At 47.5% G+C, this 25,452-nt stretch overlaps 1 protein-coding gene across 1 annotated transcript in view; it reads right to left on the reverse strand.

The window, feature by feature from the left end:
* The window catches only part of LOC131285883 (paired box protein Pax-6-like), a 44,795-nt gene extending 22,422 nt beyond the window's left edge, over nt 1-22,373 (reverse strand). The window contains exons 1-2 of the mRNA XM_058314737.1: nt 22,235-22,373; nt 4,372-4,602 (exon numbers count right to left, since the gene is read on the reverse strand). Of these exons, the coding sequence (XP_058170720.1) occupies nt 4,372-4,602; nt 22,235-22,373 (370 nt within the window). The remainder of the gene's footprint in view (nt 1-4,371; nt 4,603-22,234) is intronic.
* Between the last annotated feature and the right edge of the window lie 3,079 nt (nt 22,374-25,452).

A 25,452-nucleotide genomic window follows, 5' to 3' on the forward strand; every position in this document is an offset into this window, starting at 1 on the left:
GGAAACCAATCATACGCGTCGATCGCAATTCGCGTTGGAAAAGGGAAGGGAACAAGGCAGCTGGATCTGTAAGGCCAGGACATCCGAATTGCTTGTTACACATATTTCCCTCCTTGCTTTCAGCGCTTTCGCAAAACTCTTCCTGAACATCTGGACAGGGGGGGGTTTGGCACATCGAGACACGGTGTTTAAGACCCCGAATCGAACTCCTTAAGGATCCGCAAACGAACCGCTCTTCGATATGCTAATTAGTGTCGGTTTTTTTCTCTCTGTCTTAGGCTACACTTATCGCAACACGTTGATCTGATCGTCGACCGGTTGCCGAAAACGGTTATCATGCAAAACAAACAAACGTGTGCCCTGCCTACCGTCCGTAGACAAAGTGCAGAAATTTGGTTAACCTTTCATCCTTCTGTTTGTTTGTTTGCGTTGTTGGAAGTAAAGGCGCTCCACTGGATCGAGCGGTGCAGGCTGTTAATTATCCCCGAAACCGAGCGTCCCGACGCGTTGTAAAACAAACCAAATAAATCCAACCATTAGGGTATCGATTTCGAATTGGCCGGGAAGCGTTTCGCGCGATCGCGATGCAAATTAGCGTTTGCGCCAGCGTAAGCCGGAGAAAAACAGTGACTCCACGGTCTAGCCGAAGGCAATCGGGACAACCCTCGAAACCCCCCTGATCCGCACGGTGGATTAGCGAGAAAACGGGGATGGAGCTGTCCGAAAATGATGGTTATTTTCCGGCGACCTCGTGCCTGGTGGTGGCTTTTTTTTCTTTCTAGCCGACAGTTATAATTTCCCAAAAATGCTTCGATCCGCTCGCGGCAGCCGTCGAGTTTACGTTTGTTTTGGCGTTTTTTTTGTGTTGTTTATTACCCTATATCGGAAGAGCAAGGTGAAATGACGATCGGAGCCAGCATCAAGTGTTTACAACGTGTCATTAAATAGCGCACCGTGCGCTCGTTAATGATAGTGATGTTAGTTTTCCCCCGTGCCGAACAGTCGATTTTCGCCCAATCGGTTCCTTTTACAACCCGACCGCGACTATATTCATTCAGCAGTCATAAATCGTGTTCACATGTGTTGTTGCTGCATAAATATAACCCGGAGAGCAAATAACCCGCTAAAGAGGTTGAAACTGATTTGCATAAACCATTTCGTAACGAAAGTAGATATGAAAAACACAACTTTAACAACCTCCGGGCAAGGTTTTCTACAGTGGATTAATGTTTATCGTCTCGCGCTACCACAAATCACACATCCAGCATCCACCTTCCTGCTTATCATCGTGTTTCGATCAACATTATGGCAATGCAAAAAACGTTCGTTAAACTTGCTGAAAAACAAACACATCATCCGCCAACCTCGAGCACAACAATTGTAAGTAATTTAAAATCGATTACGATCACCGAGCGACACACAGCGAGCGTGGTGACGATCAAATCCGTCACGGGAGAAACCGGGAGGAACTCCCAAGGGGTGGTGGAAATCGCTGTGAAAACCCTAAGCTCACCGTGGAAAACAATTAACAAAACCGGCAACTAAAACGCCACCCCACAGAAGGCGCGGAAATTGGATAACGCCTTGGTTTGAAAACTGCTTTTGCATAAATTTTAGATTATCTTCCAGCGTTCACAACGGGCGACCTTTGATGGGTCTCCGGTTTATGCAAAACACACACGCTGACCTACTGCGGCGCAATGTCATTCGAATGCTACGAAAAATGCATCCATTTGGGAGCAAGAGCGCACACACACACACACCCCTCTTATTTGTCGCCTTCTAATAATTCCTTCCGATTCGGTTCCGAAGCTCATTTGCACCGAAATGTTTGTCACGAGAAGCAATTTCTCCTTAATTTTCCTTTCCTCCGTTAAGCAAGGCACGCAACCAGCTCTGGCTATTTGTTTGGGGTCAATTGTTTGACCACCGATTTAACCAACCATTGCGTGTGTGTGTGTGTGTGTGTGTGTTGTGTTAAGTGTGACTTTAGCAAACCGGTGCAGAAACAATTCCATTCGGTTCATGCATAAAACATCAACTATGTTGCACGCTCTGGCCGTGCGACGGGGAGGGGGGGGAGGGAAACTCGAGGTACCCATGCTCCCGATTGCAGTCCGGTTGTTGCAAGCTGCAGTTGCACTTCATTCAGCCGAGCATGACGGGTCCAACTCGGTGCTTGGACTATGGGAACCCAACGTCATCGTTCGCGTTCATTCATCGAAAAGCAACCCCGTGAAGGAAAGCGGGGTGGAAGAGAGTGGACGTTTGGGGGTCTTTGTTTGAGGAATTGAATCGGAAATGCACACCCTTGGCCATCCAGAACCCCGTCCCCAAGCACGCTGCACCCTCGCTTCGTTCCTTAAGACCTCCGCACAATCCGCGAACACTGCATTGCATATGAAGAAGAAGTGCATGTTTACCAGTTGTCTACAAATCGACAGTACAAAACGGTTAACCCTCCACTTCCCTTGCCCCCCTCCCACTCCCTCCCAAGACACTGGCGTGGCGTGTGTGCACCATTTGAACAAAGGGTTCCTGCCCTCTTCACCCTCGGAAGTCTTTCGTTCTCAGTTCTCGCACCACGTGGCAAATATGTATGTATGTGGTTGGTGCGTGGCCGCTGCATAAGTGTGTTTAATTTAGGAAATTAATGTTGTACGTAAATATTTACTTATGCATACATTTTCACGGCTGGCACGAATGCACATACACACCTCACAGGAGCTTTTCCGGATTGAAAGGTTGAGGCGTGTCGTTCCTAATTGCAGTGAAATGTATGATGAGCCATATTAATGCTGCAGCATTGTGGAGCAGAACAAGCTGCCATCGAGATCGTGTAATCGCGATAAGATTTATTGCGCCAGATAAACACCGGCGGCGTGATCTCCGGCAGGAAATGGAACAGTTGTCGGATGAGTCCTGCACAATAATTATTGATGCTTTCAATAATTACCAACGCAAAGCAGTGTTTGTTCTTAATGTCGCTCTCATACCCCGTTATTAGTCATTTAATTATAAACATTGGAAAACTAATTTCACACCATTTGGATTAGCATAAACATTGGGTTGCGCAGTTGATGGCCACTCTCAAACGAACGTTTTCCACTTCGTCAATCGGAGAAGTTGGACCATTTCTTTGCGATCCGAATCCAAAATTTGGTATTCTAATTCAATGGCAAAGTGTACATAAATCCAAACACGTAATAAAATTAGCAAAAGTCAAGTGCGGAGTCCAACGAGAGCAGGAAACCTCGGGTGAGCTTTCGAAGCGCGGAAAAGGAAATTCGGTCCGGTAATGGATTTCGGGGTGGAAATTATGCAAATCGCAAATGCCGGGTCTCATATACAACATTTTCGTTCCTTTCTTTCGGTCGCTATCGGTAACTCTTTCCAAATGGGGTTCTCGGTTCAACGAGCATTGCCGAAATTTTCCTCCCGGCGCTCGACCGGGAAGTCAGTTGTCCAGCCGAAATTCCGGTCTCCGGTTTCCCAAAACCGTCTGGCAAATAACATTATTACCGTAATAAATTAATAACGGAGCCCAAAAACCGGCAACGCAACCGGGTTGGTCGTGGAAAAAAAAAACCCCGTCGGGTAAACTATTCATACATCAGACTGTTTCCATCCACCCCCCCCCCCCCCCCCCCGCTTCCCCTCCTTTCCCGGGGAGGGGAAGCCTCATAAAAGTCACACTCCCGAATATTGGAACTGTGGGGGATGTTTCCGTTTCGGCTTTCGATGGTTGCGACGGTAGGATGGACCGGGTAATGATGGGTTTTATTCGGTCACAATGCTTCTGCTCTTCCCACCCGTTTTTTGACCCCCTTTCCCCCCTCCTGCCTAGGCGTTGTTGCTTTGCCTAACGCCAACGTCTCACAATAAAATATTTCTATTTACTTAGATATCAAGAGTGCACGAAGGGCGAATAAGTTTCGTTTGAAGATTGTCGGCACACGCGGGATGAAAGTGGGAAGAAAAGAAAAGAATTGGAAAGAAAGTACCACACCGGTGGTGGAGGAAAACCCAACTGACCGCCCGAAATGGGCCGTTCACTTTAAACACTATAATTTGAGCCGTTCTGCATTACCGATCCTTTTCAGCTCTCCACTCAGGTTGGAAAGGATGCTTCCCCCCTTTGCCCGTATTTTTGAGGGCCTTTCGAAAGACTTATGACGATAATGAAGAGTTATTATCGAGTATGGGCTTTTTTTAAATAAATATTTTTCGAGAAAAAAAACTGAAGCTGCATGCGGACGAACCGAAACGCGAACAACATCCCGACGATGTTTCGTGACGTTTACAACACGGCGGTTGGGTGGACGAATGTGTCAATTGAGTCTGACTGCGTTGATCGTGAAGAACACTCACCTAGGAGCTTGGAGACGGCACCCTGCTGGGTGAGCATATGCTGCGCTAGGTCGTAGCCTCGCAGGCCGAACCGGGACAGCTCCAGGAGTCGATGCTGGGACACCAGGCCGGCCAGGGCGTGCGCATTCGCCGTCCCGGCCGCCCCGGCCGCTGCAGCTGCTGCCGCCGCCCCGAACAGATTGGTGGTGGGCTGCACGGAGCCGGGCGAGGGCAGGTTGGGAGAGAGGCCCACTGAAAGGAGAGAGCGAAAACAAACAAAAAAATGCAAATCATTAACAAGCCGAGTCTCGAAATGGTATTTAACGTAATTGTCACAATTAGAGTAATTAAATTTTTTGTCTTGGAGAACAAAACTGTTTTAAATACAAATTAATGAAACGTGTTTGCTTCGGCAATTCGACAGGAAACAATACAATACAGGGTTTCGAACCATATAATGGAATGTTTCAATAGGTAGAGAGAACAATTCAAATGCATAGGGAATATTATCAATCGGTTGAGAGAACGTTGCAATCATATAGGGGAATGTGTCAGACAGCCTGGGGAATCGTGCAAATCTACCAGGGAGCTTTGCAACCGGTTAGGGGAGCGAGCTGCTAACTTTACAAAACTAATCGTTATTATGCCAAGGGATGGTGTAACTTTGGATAATTAAATATTTCAAAATCGTATAAGTTGTTTTCAACTAAAATACAACAATAATATTCCCCGATTTTTCAGCTTTTTCTCGACTTCTTACGAACGGTTTGGTCAAACAATCGATCCGCTGAGGTAAACGTAAAGTGACAAGTCAATTTATTGAGGTTCTCCACGTTTATCGTACCAAACTCGTTGCTTGACAAACGATTGTAAAATAGTTGATGCAAAAATCGAAAATAAAAATTTTAATAAAATTAATAGACGAGTAAAAATACACAGTAATTCATTTACTTTTCTTCCGTGAGGTTGACGTCTTGCTCCCCTAACCGGTTGAAAAGCTCCCCGGTAAGTTTGCACTATTCCCCTAGCTGTCTGACACATTCCTCTATATGATTGCAAAGTTCTCTAAACTGGTTGAAAATATCCCCTATGCTTTTAAAATGTTCTCTCTACCTATTGAAACATTCCATTATATGGATCGAAACCCTGTAATACAACAACGCAATCGACAAAGGATACAACTTGAAATGTTCCGTGTTCCGAAACAACGTTTCTCTGTATTATAATGATAATTTAACTTCATTATGGAGTGACTTCTGCGAATCGGTCGACACGCGCTATTGTTCAATTTTTAAACTATATTTGATACGACCGATCAATCATCAGTTGAATATGTATTAGAACGTTGGAAAACGGATTCCGAAGCAACGACAAGCTGCCCTTTTTATCACACGCAGGGTCGTAACTTTGAACAACTGTTTCTTTCGTCGAACAACCATCAAACACGAGGAAAAACACACACACACACACAAAATGCTTCATAAATACAGTGCAGGGCTTAAAATGCACCCGCCTTTCACCCCCCTCCCCTCACCACATTTGACACAAAGTGGTGGGCACTTTTTACGCGAATGACATGACCGTCGGCACGAAATCGAACACCTTTGCCAAGTGTCACCGTATGGCGCCGCTTCAGCAAACGAACGATTCCACTCCGGTGCGTTACAAAAAAAAGGACGGGGTTTTCCTACCCACAAGAAGGCGGCATGGGGCTGTTGAAAACAATAGAATCGTATATATCCTTGCCGGTAGCAAAGAGGCAACCGAAGCCGCCGCCGCGCCAAAGGGACGTGTAAAAATGAACAACTTTGGATTGGTTTTGAACAAACGTCGCCTTGGGAGGAATCTGGTGGAACTAGGAAGGGTTGAGGTAGGGGGTCGAAGACGCATCGTTTGAATTTTATAAACTGAATAACAAACCACAGTTCCCGCACTCCAACCCCGCTCCTTTTCCACTGGATGAAGACGTGTCCCGACAACTTCTTGGCAGACAGAACAACTTCTTTGTCAACCGAAGCGAGTAAGAAGGGTCCTCGGGAGGAGGGTGAAAAGTGCAAGCTCAAACACAGAAGTCCGCTCGACTGGGCAATGTCAAAAATTTATTACAACCAAGGGCAAAAGTCCTCCGCAAGTTGGGTTTTTTGCTAACATACCTTCCCTTTTCACGTTGCCTTTCGCATTTCTATACCCCAAAACAAGTGCCTAAGTTGTCCGAGCTCGAGTTCGCGAGGGGCCCTTTGCCCGAAACAGAGACATTTGCGAGAAGCGAGCATGAATGAATCTCGGCCGGGAAGCGAAGGCAAACTTCCAACCTAAAACGGAACCGTGCAGAATTTATGCTTCCTCTCTGGTTCCAACATAAGCTAGCGGATGGAAGGGCATAAAGAGCGGCTTGCGAGGGGATTCTCGCACACATCAATGGACCGTTTTCCCTGGCGCTGACCAATAAAATACGCTCCGCATCGATGGGGCAATCCATAATCGAGGCAAACGGGAAACGCAATCCGGGAGCAAATAAACTCGTTGCTACCGGATGAACCGAGGAAACCCTGGGATGAGGGGGGGATGCGGGGGGTGAAATGTGGTTCCTGCCGACTTTCCTCGTTCGGGGCGGCATTTCGATTCCCACCGATACCACCGCGGCCCGTGGGGATCGAGCAGGATTGATCGAGTACAATTGTTTTAATATTTATATTTGTATAATATTTTTATTAAATTTATTGACAACTGAATGAACAATCATGGCTCGGTGGCGGGCAGTCCTTCTTTGGGCTACCGTTTGGCTGCCCGTAGGACGCTCAAGGGGAGCAGGGATTACTGTTGTCTTCAAAGAATCGACCATTTAGTCGACGCCATCCGAACCGGGACGCAGGGACGAAATGGAGATTATTTATATTTATTAGAAGACGATCGATGATCGGTCTTCTTTCCACACGGAAGGGGTAGGAAACCGGGCACGGTGAGGTACTTCGTCGCGTATCCGTTGCCTATAAAAAAAAACCCTCAGTGTCAAGCCGCTGTCGCCGAAGGAACGCTGCGTGCGGACATCTTCATTACGAAATTGCCGAGAAAACGCTTTTGGGCAATTGGGCGAACACAGGAAGCACCCTTAACGAGATCGTAGAGGAGGCAGCAGGAGGGGGTCGGTGGAGTGGACGCGATGTTTTGAATTGTAAATCATCGCCGGTTGGAAACCTTGCTGCAAACAGCTTGCTTTGCCGGATCGCGGATTCGTCGTCGGACGAGATCAAACGAGATAATGCACTTTTTTCTGCATTGCTTGCATTGCACTCGCGCTGCACATGCGCTTCCCCTGTGAAGGTAATGGAAAAGCGGGGTAAAAAGCGCATAATTGATCACCGCGGAAAGGCGCACATTTGCATCCGGTTTGCGTGCGGCGACAGGAAGTTCTAATTTTTCGTATCATTAAAAACTCCGGGGCGAAAATAATGAGATCGAAAATGGCTCCCGGATTGAATTCGATTATTTCAAATACTTTTATGATTTAGAGAGGAAAAGAATATTTATTTTGCAAACAACAAGAACAACAAGCCGTTATTGATCTCTTTATTACTCTACATCGAAAGGGTTGTGTCACTCGTGGCTTAAGCTCACGTTTCTAGGTCAAACTTTGCGAAGTTGTCTTCGGTCATCCGGTCGTAAAGTGAACGCAAAAGGGTGCACCATGTCACGAGACACAATTCCGAGAAACATCCTTACAACTGTTGCCCTTTGTGTCGCACAAAAAGGAGGAGGAGGGGGGTTGAAAAGGCTACACACATCGGCGCTGTGGTTTGTGTGGTTTATTTTTGGAACGAAAAAATTCAAAGAAGGAACCAACAACAGAGCGAATCAAAGCATAAGCAACCCAATATGATCGATTCAGGGGAAAACTAACACGAATTGGGTGAAATATTAAACTTTGTGAGGGCATGCATGAGAAAGATGTTTCAAAACAGCTCTATTTAAAAATGGTTTCCTTTTCGTCGATGATGATAACTTACTTTCGTAAATGGAATCATCGTTCACCGATGCTTCCGATTCGTGCGGCTTTCAGTCGGTTGTTTCGCCCATATTCTTTAAGCCCACGTCCGTTACCCCCCACCTTCGGTCGCACCTCAGCCGTCGGAAGTGTTGGGGATTTCCCGCCCGATTTTCTTTTCGCTTCACAGTTCTTCTCCTAAATCGTTATCGATTAAATGATTTTCACACCTCACGTGGAGCGCTCAACCAAACGTCGACCGATATTGGCTTCCCCCGGGGCAACCCAAACACACACACACACACACACACATACACATACACATACTCATCGGTAGCACTGTTGGGATTTCCCGACCGAGTCAGCCGGTAACGCTTTTCTGTGCGCCGCTTTTCCTTCGCGGCTTATTTGCGATAAAATGGTAAACTATCGTTTACACATTCGGAATCGACGGGGTCCGGGGCCTTTTTCAATATGGCTGGAAAAATGTGGGCTGAGGCCAGGGTTACCCAACACAGCATGATTGATGATGGTACGCGATGGTTCGGTTCAGTTCTTTAATTTTCATTCGTCTAATCGACATTTTACCGCACGAGCAGGCGCGTCCTTGCAACGCCGATAGGGCGAGCACTAAATGAGCATGCAATATGTAAGAGCATCGGCCATGTTTTCTATGTAGCACCCGGAATTTACTACTCGTTGAATGATTGATGGTAAACGAGCACAATCGAAAGCAATTTTCGCAGCGCGCATGATTTATCACGATTTTATAAAGGGGTTTTTATTCGATGGGAAATATTAAATATTTTAATATAGCATACAAGATTACCCTTGCATTGTTTATGGACACTCTAATTTTCCTCGTTGACTCTTCTCTTGCCCTTCCTTCGACGTTAAAGGCGTTTTAAACGATTGCAACTTTCACTTAACAACAACTGTCAAACACTTATTTCATTCAAGTGAATGAGACTAAACGTGAAATACGCGAACAATTTGAGTTGCGCAACTAAAATTTACTTAACGTACACAGCAATGACATTTGCTTGACAGCCCGTGCAACTGACAGCTTTAGAAGGCGTCAACAGTATAAAACCATTTGAAATGATCGTTAAACGAAATAAACAAAGTCGTTTTATACGATTTAAGATCACTTGCATGATTCACAACGCTAAATGGGTATTATTAGTAATTTTAGAGATGACATAATACAGCTCATTTACAATTCTACACAGTTTGTTTACTGACTCATCATTGCCGGTTGACAGTTAGCGTTACGGAAGTGAGTCGTGTAAACGCGTGAACCCGTTCAGAAACTTTCCACTGAAATGAAGACGACCGAAAGTTTCTGCTGCATGAAAGTTGCTGTCATTTATCTGCACCTTTACTTTCGATTTTCCTTTACGAAAATAAACACAACCACCGTTGCCGCAATTTACTAACTAGATTTTCCCTTCCGAGCCTACTTTGCCTAATGGTTGCATCGAGTTTTTCCGTTCGTTCGCACCACATTTCCAAGAAATCCCACCCTTGGGAAGGTGTGGGAAGGTGTTTACGACTTTTCTAGGAAGAAGAAAAGCGCGGTTGTCGTCGGACATCAAATAGGATTACATCGAAAACCGAATGCACACAGCGCGTGTTTAATTTGAAGCTCGAACCCGTTTAGCGCGGAAACAGTGGGCAAAATACGGGGTTGCTCTAATCGTTCGCTCTTCCTGATTCTGGCAACAAAGTAGAACGTCCAATTTTCTTTTACGTTTAAAAAAAAAGGGAGAAAATCGTGTGTTTTAAGGAAGGTTTGGAGGCTTCCTGCAAGCGCTCCAATCGACTCGTCAACCTTGTGAGAACGTTCCGTATGCGCAACGGACCGTTTCCGTCCTCGAGACGTGATCGCTCAACCTCGCTTTTTGCAGTGATTGTGATCCCATTTCGAAACCCATTCGCTTCATTCGCCTTACGTCCCGTCTGGATTCCCGTGCACTTTGCAATAATCGGACCCGAACGCCCGGCTCGCAAATAAACGTGCGCAACGTTAGGTTAATCGTATTTTAATTTATTTATAATAATTATGATGACTGCGCCGGCGATGCAACATCACGCCATGCGCTGGCATTTCCTCCTGCTCGCGGTCGCGGCCGCACACACAAAAACAAAAGCATCCCCCTCCCCCCGGTTGGGTCTTTGGGTGGGCGAAGCAGCGAGTCGTCATAAGAAGGGCAGCGCATAATTTGTGCTCACATTTCCTGGTGGTTTATTTTTCGTCCTCGCTCTCTGTTTCGCTGCATTACTTTCCGAGGGAATGTAGAAGAAAATTTAAGGGTTGATAAACAGATGGAGGGATGGTGGATTTAAATACCCGAACGAGAAAGAGAGAGAGAGGGAGACAAAAAGGGAAAAGATTCGATCAAAAAGTGCATACGCAAAACACGAACCCCCATCGAAGAAGCAGGCGACGAAGAAAATGCACAAATGCGGGGTTGACGCACAAGCTACATTTTTAATGCATTTGCAATGCATTCTTCCGTCGCTCCGTTCCTCGAAAGAGTTGTACGAGTGTGCGCAATTGCATCATGCTTAATGATGTGTGCGGCGGAGTTGTGGCCGCTGATGAATTGCGAGCCTTTTTTTGCGACGCGAACAGTCACTTTCAAATATGCTGACCAACGAGGCTTGGGGAAAGGGGTTGTCGGGGGGAACCCGATTAGACCCCATCGGAACGCACGTTCCGTTTCTCTCTCTCGAGAGGTGGAGAGAGAAGGAAAAAAAGCAGACGATGGTGGTGGAAAGAAATTGAAAGCGCGCCTACAGTTTGCCATTGGACAATGATTAACTTCATATTAAGCGCAACCGGGTGCGCAGGTCGAGTGCACGTCGGCGAAATTAGTGCCCTCGTTTTGCGTGCCCACCCCTTCCCCTTGGCGTCCCGCATACCGGGGGTACGCTTCGAATAATAACATGCATCCCCCAAGGGACGCCGAAAAACATACACCCGAGCCTAGCCATTTGAAGACGTTCGCCAAAGGAGGAAGGGGAAAAGGGCTGGAGGACGCGTCTAGTGATGGGTAAATTCGACAAAAAACCGGAACCGCTTCCGAATGACTCCACCAATATCGGAAGCAGCTCCGTAAGGCAAGTGCAGCACTTTGAGCTCGGAACTGTCCGGTGCCGGCTCCGGCTGCCGTCTACCAGCTCCGGACGGCTCTGGACAGCTCCGGACGGTTCCGGACAACTCCGGACGACTCCGGACGGTTCCGGACGGCTCCAGACAGTCCCGGACGGCTCCGGACGGTTCCAAACGACTCCGGACGACTCCGGACGGCTCCGGACGGCTCCGGACGGCTCCGGACGGCTCCGGACAATTCCAGACGACTCCGGACGGCTCTGGACGGCTCCAGACGGCTCCGGACAGTTCAAGACGGTTCCGGACGGCTACGGACGGCTCCGGACGGTTCCGGACGACTCCGGCCGGCTCCGGACAGTTCAAGACAGCTCCCGACGGCTCCGGACGTTCAAGACGGCTCCGGACAGTTCAAGACGGTTCCGGACGACTCCGGACGGCTCCGGTTTTACTAAGCCGGAATCGTAGCCGATTTAAAGATGCTCGGAAGCGGTTCTGGGTGATGGGTTCGGTTCCGAGAACCCATCACTAGACGCGATGGGACGCGGGGGACCAAACCAGTGCCAGGGTGACTTCTACCTGGAGTAATCTACCCATTATGGAAATTTCCAGGAATTTTCGAACCGAAACCGGAGAAGCTGGCCTCGAAAAAAAAACTGGACGCCAACCGTCGAGGATCGGAAAGTTGCCCTTTTTCCCAGCGACCGGATCGGTCGCTCCCACAACACTCCCACCCCACCCCTTCCGACCAAATGTTCGAATCACGGGAAACGCGAGCGGGACGTTTCGAACAAATCGAACCAATGAAGCCCATCATCTAAAGCCACACTAGTTTCCTTGTTTAGCTCAGTTTTTCCTTAAGGAAACCATTCTCCAAGCGCCGCACCACCAACACCACTACCCCCTCAGGCTCCTGAGCCCCTCGGGGGGGAAGTGTTTGAAATGTCGGGGCCGCGACGTGAAGATTGAGAATAATTTATGTTGCGCACGCAACTGAAATCGTTGCTCATGAGCAAGCGCGGGTAAAGTGCGAATGCGAGGCAATCGGCGAGGCATCGGCTTCAGGAATGAGCCTCCGGGGAGTTCCGGCTCGGCTCTTGCGCTCCCCCCAGGGAGGGTTTCGGTAATGTTGCATTTTTCCGCTTCCCAGGGTAGAGCGGTTTGTAGGAATGAAATGTTCCTACGCTCATTCCTGGAATATCGTTAATTACTTCACTAGAGCCTCCGAGAGAGCATCTCCCAAGGGATTGTTCGTAACAAATTCGAACTCGAAAACAACACATTTTTTTGGGTAAGACTTTCCTTAAATGATATTTTATGCAAATACAAACACAACGACTGAATCTACTTCGTCTATGAATTCGATTAGCAAACATTCCTGGCCGGGGAGATTGATTCCGAGCGTTCGCGGTTGGGTTCCACCGTTTGGAATTGGAATATTTTCTTGAGGAACGTGTTGGTCGTGTTCCGACAACGGGGCCTCAACAATCAAACGGTGCCACTCGATGCTCACTGGGAGTGCGACCATAAGTTGCGTTGTTTACAGCGCTTAGATAAATGTCGACACCGCGATGGTCGCCGCAGGTGTCAATGGAGAGTCTTTCCCGAACCCGGCCCGGTTTGGGAAATTTATGCTCAACACGCGGAAAAGAAAGGGGACGGCACCGTGGTGACACCTTATCATCACTTCATTCTGGGGTGCTTTTTATCACGGGCTTGGAAAATATTAAATTATTTCATGCTCGCGCGAAAGTGGGCGGCTCGTCAGGTTTGTCGCTTAGACGCCCGCGGTGTCACTGATTGGATGTCCTACCGGGCGATAATTAGTCATAATTTTCGGAGTCCCTTCCTCCGGTAACTCCTCGACGAAGCTGGGAGAAGCTGCGAAGCCGGTGGACATTCGTTTTGATAAGACGCTAATCGATTCGATCGCCATTTGGGTCGCGGGCTTCATTGAGGCAAACACTCACGACGGGGCCACAAAATGAAGATAAACGGAGTGGACGATGGACAACAGCGCGACGGCTTCATTCGGGGGGCATCTCGGCTCGGCTCGAAAGTATACGGTTTCAAAATCACCCGATTATCATCTCATTTTTTCCTTCGCACCCCCCTCCGTGTGGGAGAATGTTGTTCCCGGAGCGCCGGAAAAGGCACCCCGGACCGATCGAAGGAGCGGATTCTGTTCACGCTTCACTTGAACAACAAGCTGAGAACGCGATATGACAAAAACGGAATCTTCCAGACGGGGTGTTTTTTTCCTTCTTTCCCACTTGTTATCATCCTCTTCGATCTCTTTGGGTTACCTTTTTCCCGCATGGGGGTTGACGGATGGCGTTCGCCCGGTACTCACCACCGGCGGGTAATGTGACTAATTTGCTGTAAATTACATCATAAAGATCGTTATCGTCAAGTGTTGAATAATTTATGATAATATAAAATCCCGCTTGTGCAGGGTCCAAATGCCATGTACGACAACTCCGATAAAGTCATGTTTTTCCCGTTGCATTTGCATTGACGGCCCTTTCCCCCCACGTGGAAGGAAGGCATCAGCTCTCATGTGTGCGTGTATTTGTGTTTCTTTTTGTGTGCATTGTTGAGAAAATAAAAATTCTCTCCTTGCAAAACGCATGCTTCCAGTTAAACGTTGCCAACTTTTCGAGAAACAGCCCCCCAAAAACCCAGCTCCTGATTAATTTAAATACGATAAAGTTTTATTGTAATGAACCTGTTTAATTACATTTTGGAAGCAAATGTGTGTCCGCTCGCGTCAACTTTTCCTGGCCCCGCGCTGGATATCCTTTTTTGGGCAGGCCCCATTTAGTGACATTGATTGTTGCGCCGGGAGTCGAGACACGAAAGAGCCAACCCAGCAGATGTCTCTTTTTACACCGGTTACCGAACGGGAAAAATCTGCAGTGAATAAACATTCGATTGCAAGAGTGTTCGGGCAAGCGGCAGGAATGTGCATCGATTGTTCGCATCGCGGAAGATCGGTTCGGTCCGGGAGCATCATTAATTTGTTAGATCGTTTTTTTATAAAAACGTTCCCAGGAACATCGGGTTTGACGAGGACGAAACTTGGCTATCGCGAAATCGCAAAACCCATCTCTTCGCGGTGCAACTTCCCCCTCGTCCTTCTCCTCTTCTGGTGTGGCGCAGACGGACGGAATGTCTCCAACGGTGGCCAAAAACGGTGGCTCTTGTGCGCCGCACATTGTGGAAGGCAGCGCAGAGGTGGGGAAGTGTGGGCGCGGGACTGCCGGAATCCGATCCTGAATGTTCATCGAATCGATCGCGGTGCGCTTGAATGTTCGCGCAAGCAAAAGGAACGGAAGGCAACAAAAAAACAGAAGCAGACGCACACACACACGCACGCACACACCGCTGCTGGTGGTCGGCCGGTGGCGTCGGATTGTTAAATGGAGACCAACAAGCACAACCGTCACGTACCGCCCCGTACGTGTATGCGTATGTGTGTGGTTCACGCGTTATCAACTTCCTCGCATCAACAACAATCATGTCGCGTCATTATATCAATCAGAATATCAGACGCTCGGATGGCGTTCTGGTCGATGATTTTCTACCTCGCCGGCTTTTTTATTTTACCTCCTTCGACGATCGATCGGAAAGGAATCCTTCCGAAACACACACCGGGCCGGTTCGTCACTTACCCGCCCCGTTGAAGTCTTTTGTTTCGCTTGCAAGCAAATGATCACCGGAGACCGGTGAATATGCGCCGGAATGAGCTGCCGGTTGCTGTTTCTCGGTGCAAATTGCGCCCGAAGCGCCTTTCGGACGTGGCGCTTTTTCACGCCGATGTCGATGTAATCGTGTTTAAAGCACCTCACGCCTCAGCGAGAGAGCTATCTCCGGGCCGGATCGCGGGAATAAAACAAACAACGGCGCGCGAATCAATCACCGACGGGAGAACATGACAACCGAGTCACGGACACACGTTGTTCTGTACCCACCTCCCCTCACAGCATCCCCGACACCCCGAAAAAATAGAAGCACGTCCCGCGCACGGTGGCGCAAACTGGCGTGCAATCCATTGCAGGACGCTCGACCGACATTGACGCGGCGGTTATGATGGCTTACTCTTCAATTATGAAATTCCATATTTTCCATTTCCCAGGGCTTCCCGTTCCTGCTCCTCCTTCGGGGGAAGGGGGATGCAAACCGCCCATTTAGTGCCGCGGGAGAGGGTTCCGTACCGGTTCGGCCGCTAATAAGTCACTGGAACGTGTGAACATGCGCATGAAATGTAACACGATGCGTGACAAAGTGGGCTACGATTGTGAATGTTTTCCCCCCCAGAGCCACAGAGCCAGGCTTGGTGGATGTGGTTGCGCTGTAATCGCTGTTCCCTTAAAGATGGCGTCATCCGAACGTTCTCGCAGAAGATGCTCTGAAAATCTTTCTTATTAAATAGCTCTTTTTACACTACCATGCATATATAGTTATAGTTCTCGTCTTTAAGGCAAACAGTGTCGGTACGATTCTCGGAATACCTCAATCGGGACGCGCACCCGGTGTCAGGTTTCCGAATTCGCACCATTCGAAACCTCTTCGGTCGGTCGGATTGCGCGCGGGTTCCGCCTCGGGTGTTTGTTTTATTGGATTAAACGTCCCACTAATGAGCGTTTTCTATTACCGATTTTGCCGCTGCTAGAAGCGCTGGCAGTTCGGAAAAGCGTACCAAAATCGCACCCGGATGACTATCACCTACGTCGAGCTGTGTGTGTATGTGTACGTGGTGATGATTATACTGCGAAATCCCGTAAATCCTCACTTCAGCCAGCGATAAAGTCGCAATAATCAGATTAAGGCAGCTAAATTAGAGCCAACGGAGCAAGCGAGAGTCCAGGCAGAAGGCAATGAAATTGATCACAAGCTTGAAGCCGTCATGCAGAGTTGGAAAAAGATAGAAAAGGGGAATAAAATAAGGAAAACAGGGTCTAGAACTATGAAAATCTTTCACTTTGAAAAAGGCGTTACGTGCTGACCGGAGTGGAAGTGTGAAAATTCACAAAAAGGGCACCACCAAAATAAGAACTCACCCCGAAGAGATCTAAATATTCAAATCACACTCGGTATTGTGTTTCGTCGGCTCGTGCTAGACCACAATTGGTATTGTTGGTTCGATAGGTGTGAGTTCTGGATCAAGAAAAGTAGGCTAACAACAATCCAAATGAAGTATTTAGGTTGAGAAGCTAAAGGACATGCATTTCATTTCGTATCACGAAACAGAAGACCACACGGCGTACAACTATCAAAAAGTTGATGTTTCCCACCCGGCCAGGTGTGTTTCTAATCGGTCATGCTCCAGTTTTTCTCGCTCGCAAATCGATATGAGGCAAGAGTAAGATAGCTGATGAGAGGAAGAAAAACCATCTCACCTGAAGCCCATCGTGAGGGGCAAATATTATTTTCTTTTTCGTGCGTTTCTCTCTTTCGTGCAAAGACCACCAGCGAGAAAATTTCCAGGTCGTTTTTCCGTTTTTCTTTTTTCACTCGTCCCCTTTTCTCCACCCGTTCCGAAATGTCGCCCGCAGGGGGAGAGGAATGAAACTAGTCCCGCGATAGGCGATTCATAATTGCGCGCGGAAGCATGGCGATGAGCGCCATTTTGTTGGCCACCCCAATGATGATATCTATAACCTTTCGCCAGCACCACCACCATCACCACCACCACCACCACCAGCACGACGCCAGCACGGTTGGATCGATGGTAATTATTAGTCGAGTCGATTGGAAATTACTCGTTTCGGAATAACACGACTGCGAATTTCCCACCGAAGAAAAACCCTCCCCCTTCCCGATGCTGGTGGGTGTAATTAATTTGTCCCCACCACGTCTTCCCCTTCTACCCCCCCACCGGTGCTTTACCGAAACGTATACCGTAATTTGGAATCGTGTGGAACGACGTAAATCAATCATCGAGCCTCCAACTGGTGGCATTTCTCAAGCTCAAGGCGGGTTAGCTCTGTGCGACTTTTGGTGTTAAAAAACGCACACCACATTTCCTGCCCCCCCGGGAGGAGGAGGAGTAGGACCGCGCTTGATTGACACGAAGCTTCACTCCGCGAGGGGTCCCAACAATGGTGGAACAAATGTCGGAACGGAAGCACAAATTAGCCGGAGAAACAAAAGGACGCCCCACGGCATGGTTTCTTCCCATTTCCCATAGAGTTCCCGGTGGCCCGGTTGATGTATACCACTGGAGTTGAATTGACGTGCTGTTCACTAATTTAAAGGGGCACTTATCAAGGGCTTTTCCATGATGGAAGTGATCGATTGTATTGACGTAGGTGTTTCGATGTGCAAAAGCAGACTAAATTGGCATGGGAACGTCGACATGCTCGCAGTTTACTGCAAACCTTAACACTAGAATCCAATTTGGGGTCATTTTGACCCCAACAAAGTTTTCGATTTTATTATCTCGAAAACGGATGAATATTTTTACAAAAAAAATAAGGCCTTTCTTAAAATCCAAAACTACATCTAAAACAAAAATTTCAGATTTTTCTGTTCGAGATTTTTCTGTTCCGCCAACCAACTTCACTAGCCCTAGAATGCTTTTTAGGGTTCATTTTGACCCCTACTTGTAAAACAATATAACTTCACTATTTTTGAAAATGTTTCAAATACGTAAACTGTTACTTCTTATTATATTTGTTGACTATCTTTTTCATGATTTCGCTAGCTCGGTGTAAAGCAAAAACGGTGAGAAATTGAGTTTTTACAGCTTTTACTTATTCAAAATCGGTAATGTAAGTGCAGAAAAAAAGTGTACGCTAGAAAAATTGTATGTTGAGGGACATTTCAAAAATAAAATCATTTTTTTGCCATTACAAATGACGCCATAAATTGGCCTCAAAGATCGAAAATAACGCCAATTCCCATAGTAACGAAGGATTGAAATTCGATTCACATCGATCTTTTTTGGTTTACACCGAGTGATGTGTGTAATTGCTATGGTGAAGTGGTACATAAAAAAAATTTAAAACGCCAAAAGATAGTCAACAAATATACTAAAACGTTACAGTTAACGAATTTGAAAAACCTTCAAAAATAGTGAAGTTATAGCGTTTTCAAAACTGGGGTCAAAAAGACCCCTAAAAAGCATTCGGGCAAGTTTCCAAAGCAATATACTCTAGTGTTAACGAAAAGAACACGGTTGTGGGGGAATTTCTACGCGTGAAATGTAGCTCTATATGTGTTTTTAAATTAATGGGAGATTTGAAACAGAAATCTGTATAAAAAACGGGTCAAACTCTTCAGAAGATGAAAGCACAATGTGAAGCAGAACAACTGCAACCCGATGAAGTTCCGTTCCTGCCAAAGAGTGCACCCTTGTTTGTTTTGGGCATACCGTAATAAGCGCGTCCGATGTCATAAATCATAAGACTTTGGCAGACTGCACTTCAAGAAACCGGGTGCCTCGGTTTTAATGCTCAACATTTGGCGCATTCCGAACGACGTCTGCTTGGTGGCACCGGACGCGCTTTATCGACCACATTTTGGCCATTAGTTTTTTTGTGTGTGTGTCTCGCATCTCCAGTATGCGAAGGAATGTGTGCGCCGTTTGTTTGGTCTGGAATGGCAAAAATCAAAACTTGTAGTCCCGACGTTCGACTAGTCGGACAACACCCGAACCGGCACCGATATGGGAACGAACGGACGAGCTTTCCCATCGAATGTTGCCGTTATTATTAGCACTTGGAGCCAGGGCGGTTTTCCGTTCGGAGGGCTCCGGTGAGTTTCACGCCCGCCAGGAAGGCCCTTTCCGGTCGACGGCTGCGACCCACAATGGGTGACACATTAAATTCATTAACCCGTTTTCGCGCTCGCTGATCGCGTTCGCCAATTTTCTCACTCGATCGTCAGAGGCCCCGCGAGGGGGGAATGCGGGCGAATTAAAATTAATTTGAAATTAAAATTTTTCACAACTCCCTCCGAGGGCGAGTTGCCCTGCTGTTGCAGTTCGATGGATGGGTGTTTTTTTTCCATCTCTCAATGTTCGCTTCGTGTTCGAGTTCGATTCCGATGAAATTCGACGAGTTGGATGCGTCTGCGTTGGGCGCATAAGTGACGTGAAATTCAATTATATGATCGGTCCCGAGGTCTCCGAGTCGTCATCGTCATCGATTGTGGTTGTCAGGCCATTAACACTTCCTTCGGTGTGGAGTGGCGAGCACCCGGGGGGTGAACACTTCACACACCGGTATTTGGTGCTCCCATGGCATGGCATGGTTATGAGCGATGCTGTGAATTTTAAAATTGCCCCAAGCCCACCACAAGAACGACCGTGCGTTGTTAAGGATCCTTGTGCCGAAGGAATGACAAACTTCCTCAAAACGTTGCAAAAAGGCATCGCTTAATACTGCATCCATTCTTTATGCACATGTTTTGTTGCAAATTTTTTGATAAACATTTCTCACATTTCGTTCGACAAGTTTTGAATGAATGTTTTGAAATCATCCAAGGGCGCCTTTCCGTGGTCCCTTAGAAATTGAATAAACATGCTTTTTAATTATACTCCGGAATGGTAAAATTCTTAAATAACCAGAAGAGAGTTGAAACGCAATAGAAACCGTTGAAAATAGTTGAGCCTCTAAAAGGAAAAAGCTGAAGCGGAAAGTGTCCCTACAAGTAGGTAACACGATCGAACAATTACCCACCAAACGGCTCCATAAACTGCCCGACGACTTACTCCAGTCCCACGGAGACGCCTTTCGGGGGGACCGGGTAGATTTTGTGTGCGAATAAATTAATATTAATTCATTAAAATTTCCCGACCGCTTTGGAACTCGGCTTTGGGCAGAAGAATGTCACGGAGAAATCGTACTGGAAAGCGCACAAAACACACTGGGATAGGGAGACATTATGCGCCAGCGCAATTTCACATCGAATTAATACCAACCCTGCCATGTCGGGAAGATGGACGAAGGGGTGGCGCGAAAATGGGGTAGACATGGACCGAAAGCGCTTTCCCAAAATTCAATTCCACAACCCGGGGCAGCTTCTTGAACATGTGCGAATGATTGGGTGGGGAGGGGGGACAAAAACGGCAGACGACGATCACGATGCGCGCGAAAGAAAGTGGAAAACCTGCGTGAAAAGCGTACGCGCATCGTAAGCAACCACGCATCCGCTCGCTCCGCTGCCTCGGTGCAATATTTATGATCAATTTGTCGTTCACACATTGGGAAACACGGCGCAACGGACATCGCGTGTCTGAGTGACGGCTAAAAAAAAAGAGGGACACAGAAGGGGAGAGAGAGAGAGAAATGTTCGAATGTTTCTGTCCACCGTTTTCGGCCGGCTTGGTTTTATTTTCCCAATTGCAACGGTGCAACATGACGTGCATGAGTTACGCACTTGTCGCGCAAAGGCGCATAATTCGTCAACTTCGCTAGACTCCCGGTCAGTTGTACTTTCAGTTGGTTTTTGCAACCTGCCCAACGGCCAGTTTAACAAGTTGTTGCCCGGGGTTGACACAATCGATTGACTTTTTCGATGCCACCGACGAGCTCCCGAAATGTCGACGACCACGCGGAGCATCTGGAAGACCCTGGTCGGATCTGATCGACACATCGAGTGCATGTGAAAATGCACCGTTTTTCGAAAAGGGTGACTCCCTCCCGCTGGGCGGCTGTCAACAGCTCCGGTGGTCGCCCCGGCAGTCCAAGAAGCCAGCCGGTCGGTGCCGGAAATCAATTTCGTGCTGAATTTTAATCGATCTTCTCTCGAGCCGTTTGCTGACTTCTTTTTCTGTGTTCATCTCCTCTTTCCTCCTTTTGCAAGATGTGCGTTCGTGTTTGCGCTCGAAAAGTGGTCACTCGGAGGGTAAATGATTGATTTCCACCACGAGCAGAGCTGTGAAGCTGCAGGGTTGTTTTTTTCCCCCGCTCCCCATTTCTTCAACTAGTTTGCTTGAGACGAATTGCATTTGACGTATGGCGTTGCCCGACACGGAACAATCTGATTTTACAGGTTTTGTTCCCCTGTTGTTTGACATGGAATGCTTATGGTAATTGAAGGAGGGAAGTTCATTTCACAGTTGGAAGCGAAGTGGTAAGTATTTAACTATCAAAGTTCTTACAAAAGAAGTAAATGAAAACGTTTAAATAAAACTATTCAGAGCCCAACCTACAACGTAAACATACTTTCCTATCTCGAGAAAGTGCACAGAAAGAATGGTAAACGTTCGTGCAATCCAATGCAATTGAGCATCAATTTTTAAGGTACCTTCCCCCCCCCTTTTTTCTACACCCTCCCCTCGTTTCCACCTGAAGCGAAGAACTCTAAACTTTCCCTCCGCGTCGCTTGTAGGGGCTCATTCCTCTTGCATGTTTCCTGCGTACGGTGGCTAATTTTTCTGCGCTTTCGATGCATTTCCTGTGGACGTGTGTGCAGTACATAGCTGCGGGCTCCCCCCAGAGGCCATCGACAGTCCGGCCACGAACGGGCCCAAGTATTTCTGTTGCATGTTCCCCTTTGCCGATACCAGGTGAATTGAACATGAGCAGACCACGAGCCCCTCCGACATGCTTCCCTGGGGGGTGGGGTGTGTTTTGTTATGTTTGTTCATGTACACTCCCTGGGACGATTGGTTGGTGTGCACTTGCATGCCACAAGGTCTAAGCGATATCAATTTGCTTCCAATGTGTTTGTTATGTGGGGACCAATTTGAGCACAATTTAACCTTTAAATTGCATTTAGGAACCATTTTTACTTTTCCCGACGGCTTTTCTTAGAGCATTTGTCTGCGGACTTACCGGTCGGTGAGAGCTGCAGCGAGGGTGGCGGGTGTGGAAGCGATCCTTGTCCGGGCAGTGGAGCCCTGGGAGGTTCCATGCTCCACGGGGCACTCGGTAATTGGGCAAACTCACTACCGATCGCCGATCCAATCAACATTATACCTGCGTCGAGAGGCACTCTGTATTGGCACCGCCGACGAGTGCAACTAGTTGCAATTGTTTCTACCTGCGTTCTACAGCGACTTTTCCGGCGAGTTTTCCCAGTGGCAAACGCTCTGGCACTGCACTGTGTTTTCCTATCTGTTCAACACACGGTGCTTCATACTCAATTGCGCTTCCCTGGTGCGGGTGGTTTTTTCGTTATCTTTCACTTCTTGGAAACACTGCACTCAACACAACACTTCAACGACACAACACACACACACACACTTGTGCACGGGAAATTTCATTCCATAAAAGTTCGTCATCTGACACGTGGGCAAGTCTGTTCCGGCACCATTATGAGATGGGTTCCTCTCTGCAGACGCAACGTCAAACACCTGCACCAAAAGCAACAGAAAAGTATAATATACAAACCCGCATTGGTAAAATAGAGCAGCACGGAAATGAAGCAACTCATCGCAAATGGGGGAAAAAAAGGCGATCTCTTTGCCGATCGGATGAACTACTTTTCCATCCCACCCTTAAGGATCCCTGCCCAGCCCAGCGAAGAGTTGCTGACACTTGCAAACGGGCTATTCCGGAATGTTGGCATGCCCCGGTAGACTTAATTGGTCAAAGGGGCACCTTTCGTTTCCCGCGAGCACCCACTCCCACGGGACCGATCGTGAAGGTGTCTTTGGATCGCCAACGAACAAGGTGCGTTGTATGCGTTTTGATACGCGAAGCTATAATTAATTAGTTAATTAGATTTTCGCGTTACTATTTGATGGAAGGCCAATGAAGGAGGGTGAGGGAGGCCCGGTCGGTTTGCGGACTGATTGGATTTGATACAGCATGCCATTGCCGGAACAGCTCTGGTTTTAGGCATGTGCCACCCCCTCCTTCACACCTTCACTCAAATGTCCGACAGCCTTTTTCCCTCGAAAAGAAAAATCTCCATCGAACTAGCTGTCATGGCAGGTGGCATAAAACTGTCCCAAGGGAACACTATCAAATGGCGGTCCTGGAATCCATGGCCCACGGCGGTTGGAAATCCGTTTGCCTACTGATGGTGATAGGTTTCGCTATCAGCGCACGATGTAGGTTAACGATTCTGTTTATCGTTACTCCACACGTCCGACGGCGTAAGTTAAGGCACTCGCAAACGTCACCTTGGGTGGTAGTTACACTGAACAGGAATGTTTTACGGTAGGCTAAATAGTTGTGGCTTGTTTTTCTTGTTCGCAACTTTGTGTAGTTGTTCTTTTTACTTCAAACGCACTTTTTAAGTCGTTTTTCTTTTCGTTTTTACACTTGCCAAGTTTGTTTCAATGTTGTTGTTTGTCTTTCATAAATTAATACGTTCTTTTTAATTTTTTCCCATTACCTCTGATATACCACACACAAGATTAAACTTTGCATCAAGTCACTGAAATTGGTTCATTTCGATAGAAACAATGGTTTGACGAGCCCCCAACAATAAAAAAAAACCTTCACAATCAACCAAATTTGAGAAACAAATGAAAACCAACCATCCACAAAAGAACACCAGAACCTCGCAAGCACACGCACGGGGAGAAAAAAACGGGTGATCGCGTACGCACAACAGATGAACGACCGGACCGGACCAGCAGCAGCAGCGAGCGAGAAAAGCGTAGGATGCGGACGGCGCTGGTATCGGAACGAGACTGAAGCTAAGCAGGAAACGAGCAGCACCAAAGGTTTGAACAAAATCAAGCACCCGTGAGCACGCGACGACGCGAGAGCTTCTGCTCGCAAGCTTACGGGACGTGGGATGTGACAAGTGAGAAGGAGCGAGACGCTCGGTGAGCCAGTGAGGTTGAGCGAGAGAAGTGGACGGTGCTTTTTCATCGGAACTCAACTTGAACTCGCTCCGCCTTCTTGCAGGTCGATGCATTGCAGCTTGCATTCGATGCACTCGAATTTCTGCTCGCACACGCACACAACTACACAAGGCACTACCGCACGTAATGCTTCGATTCACGGTTTGACGAACAGTTTGACAAATTTTCTCCCACAACACTGGTCCAACATTTTGACCCGGCAAAAGTTTGACGGGTTTCGAACTCATTTTCCCATCCGACATTCGGTTGAGTGCACCGCATTTGGACCGGGCAAAAGGAGGCGTGAGGGCGTGAGAAAGAAATGCTTTCGATTGGACCGCGGCCAGCGTCGGGTGAGTGTGAGCAAGATGGCAGCGATCGACCAAACACACACGGGGTTCCCGCGGGTTTCGGGGCAAATTGTTGGTCACACCAGGCTAACTTTACGTGCTCTTTAAGCTGCCCATCGCGAAGGGCTCTGTAGTAGTGGTTGTGCCAAGGGCCCCGAGGGCACGTGATACATACTCCAGCGGAGTCAAAAAGGGAGAAATAGGGTCGTTGTTCACCGGCGCGAAAAGGGGATGATCGTGTCCCCGTATCGGGTTCGAGTTTGCCGTCGGGCGAAGGCAATCGAGATTAAGAAGAATGGAAATGTTTTAACCGTCGGAAAATTGCTACCTTTGTTTTATCGTAGCGAAGAATCAATCCGAGTTCGGGGTGAAAAGTGCAATTTCAAAAACAACCATCGAGTATCAAAACAGAAAAGAATAAAAGTAACATTAAACTCTCTTCTTTTCTAGGTCTTCTTTAGGGTTGAATGATAAGATCAAAGTAAAATTTTTCCAAGTTGTAGAACGAACAAATTCTAGGTTTATTTAGTTTAGTTTTTTTAAACCGAATGGCTACCGTCCGCCATCACTGCTGCTTACTTAGCACTCATCATGCGCCATCCCTCACACCTCCCTCCCCCATCAAGTCAGTCAACAATCTCAACCTCTTTCCATACGAACTCTATTCCATTCTTCACATGTTGCTCGAGTTACCAATATTGCTTCCATTCCGCGGGGCAGCTTTGTCGTGTCTTTCAATAATGGCTTTTAAAACACATTCACACAGCCATACGTACGTGCGCACACACCCACAAGGGCCTCCTCCACGAGCTGGAAGCTGCCAACCATCGATTAATATATAACGCTTGCTCATTTATTGCTACTTACACTTATATTATGAATTATTATGCCCCATTCTCCG

Source organism: Anopheles ziemanni, chromosome 3 (genome assembly GCF_943734765.1).
Source record: "Anopheles ziemanni chromosome 3, idAnoZiCoDA_A2_x.2, whole genome shotgun sequence".
In the NCBI taxonomy this organism is placed as follows: domain Eukaryota; kingdom Metazoa; phylum Arthropoda; class Insecta; order Diptera; family Culicidae; genus Anopheles; species Anopheles ziemanni.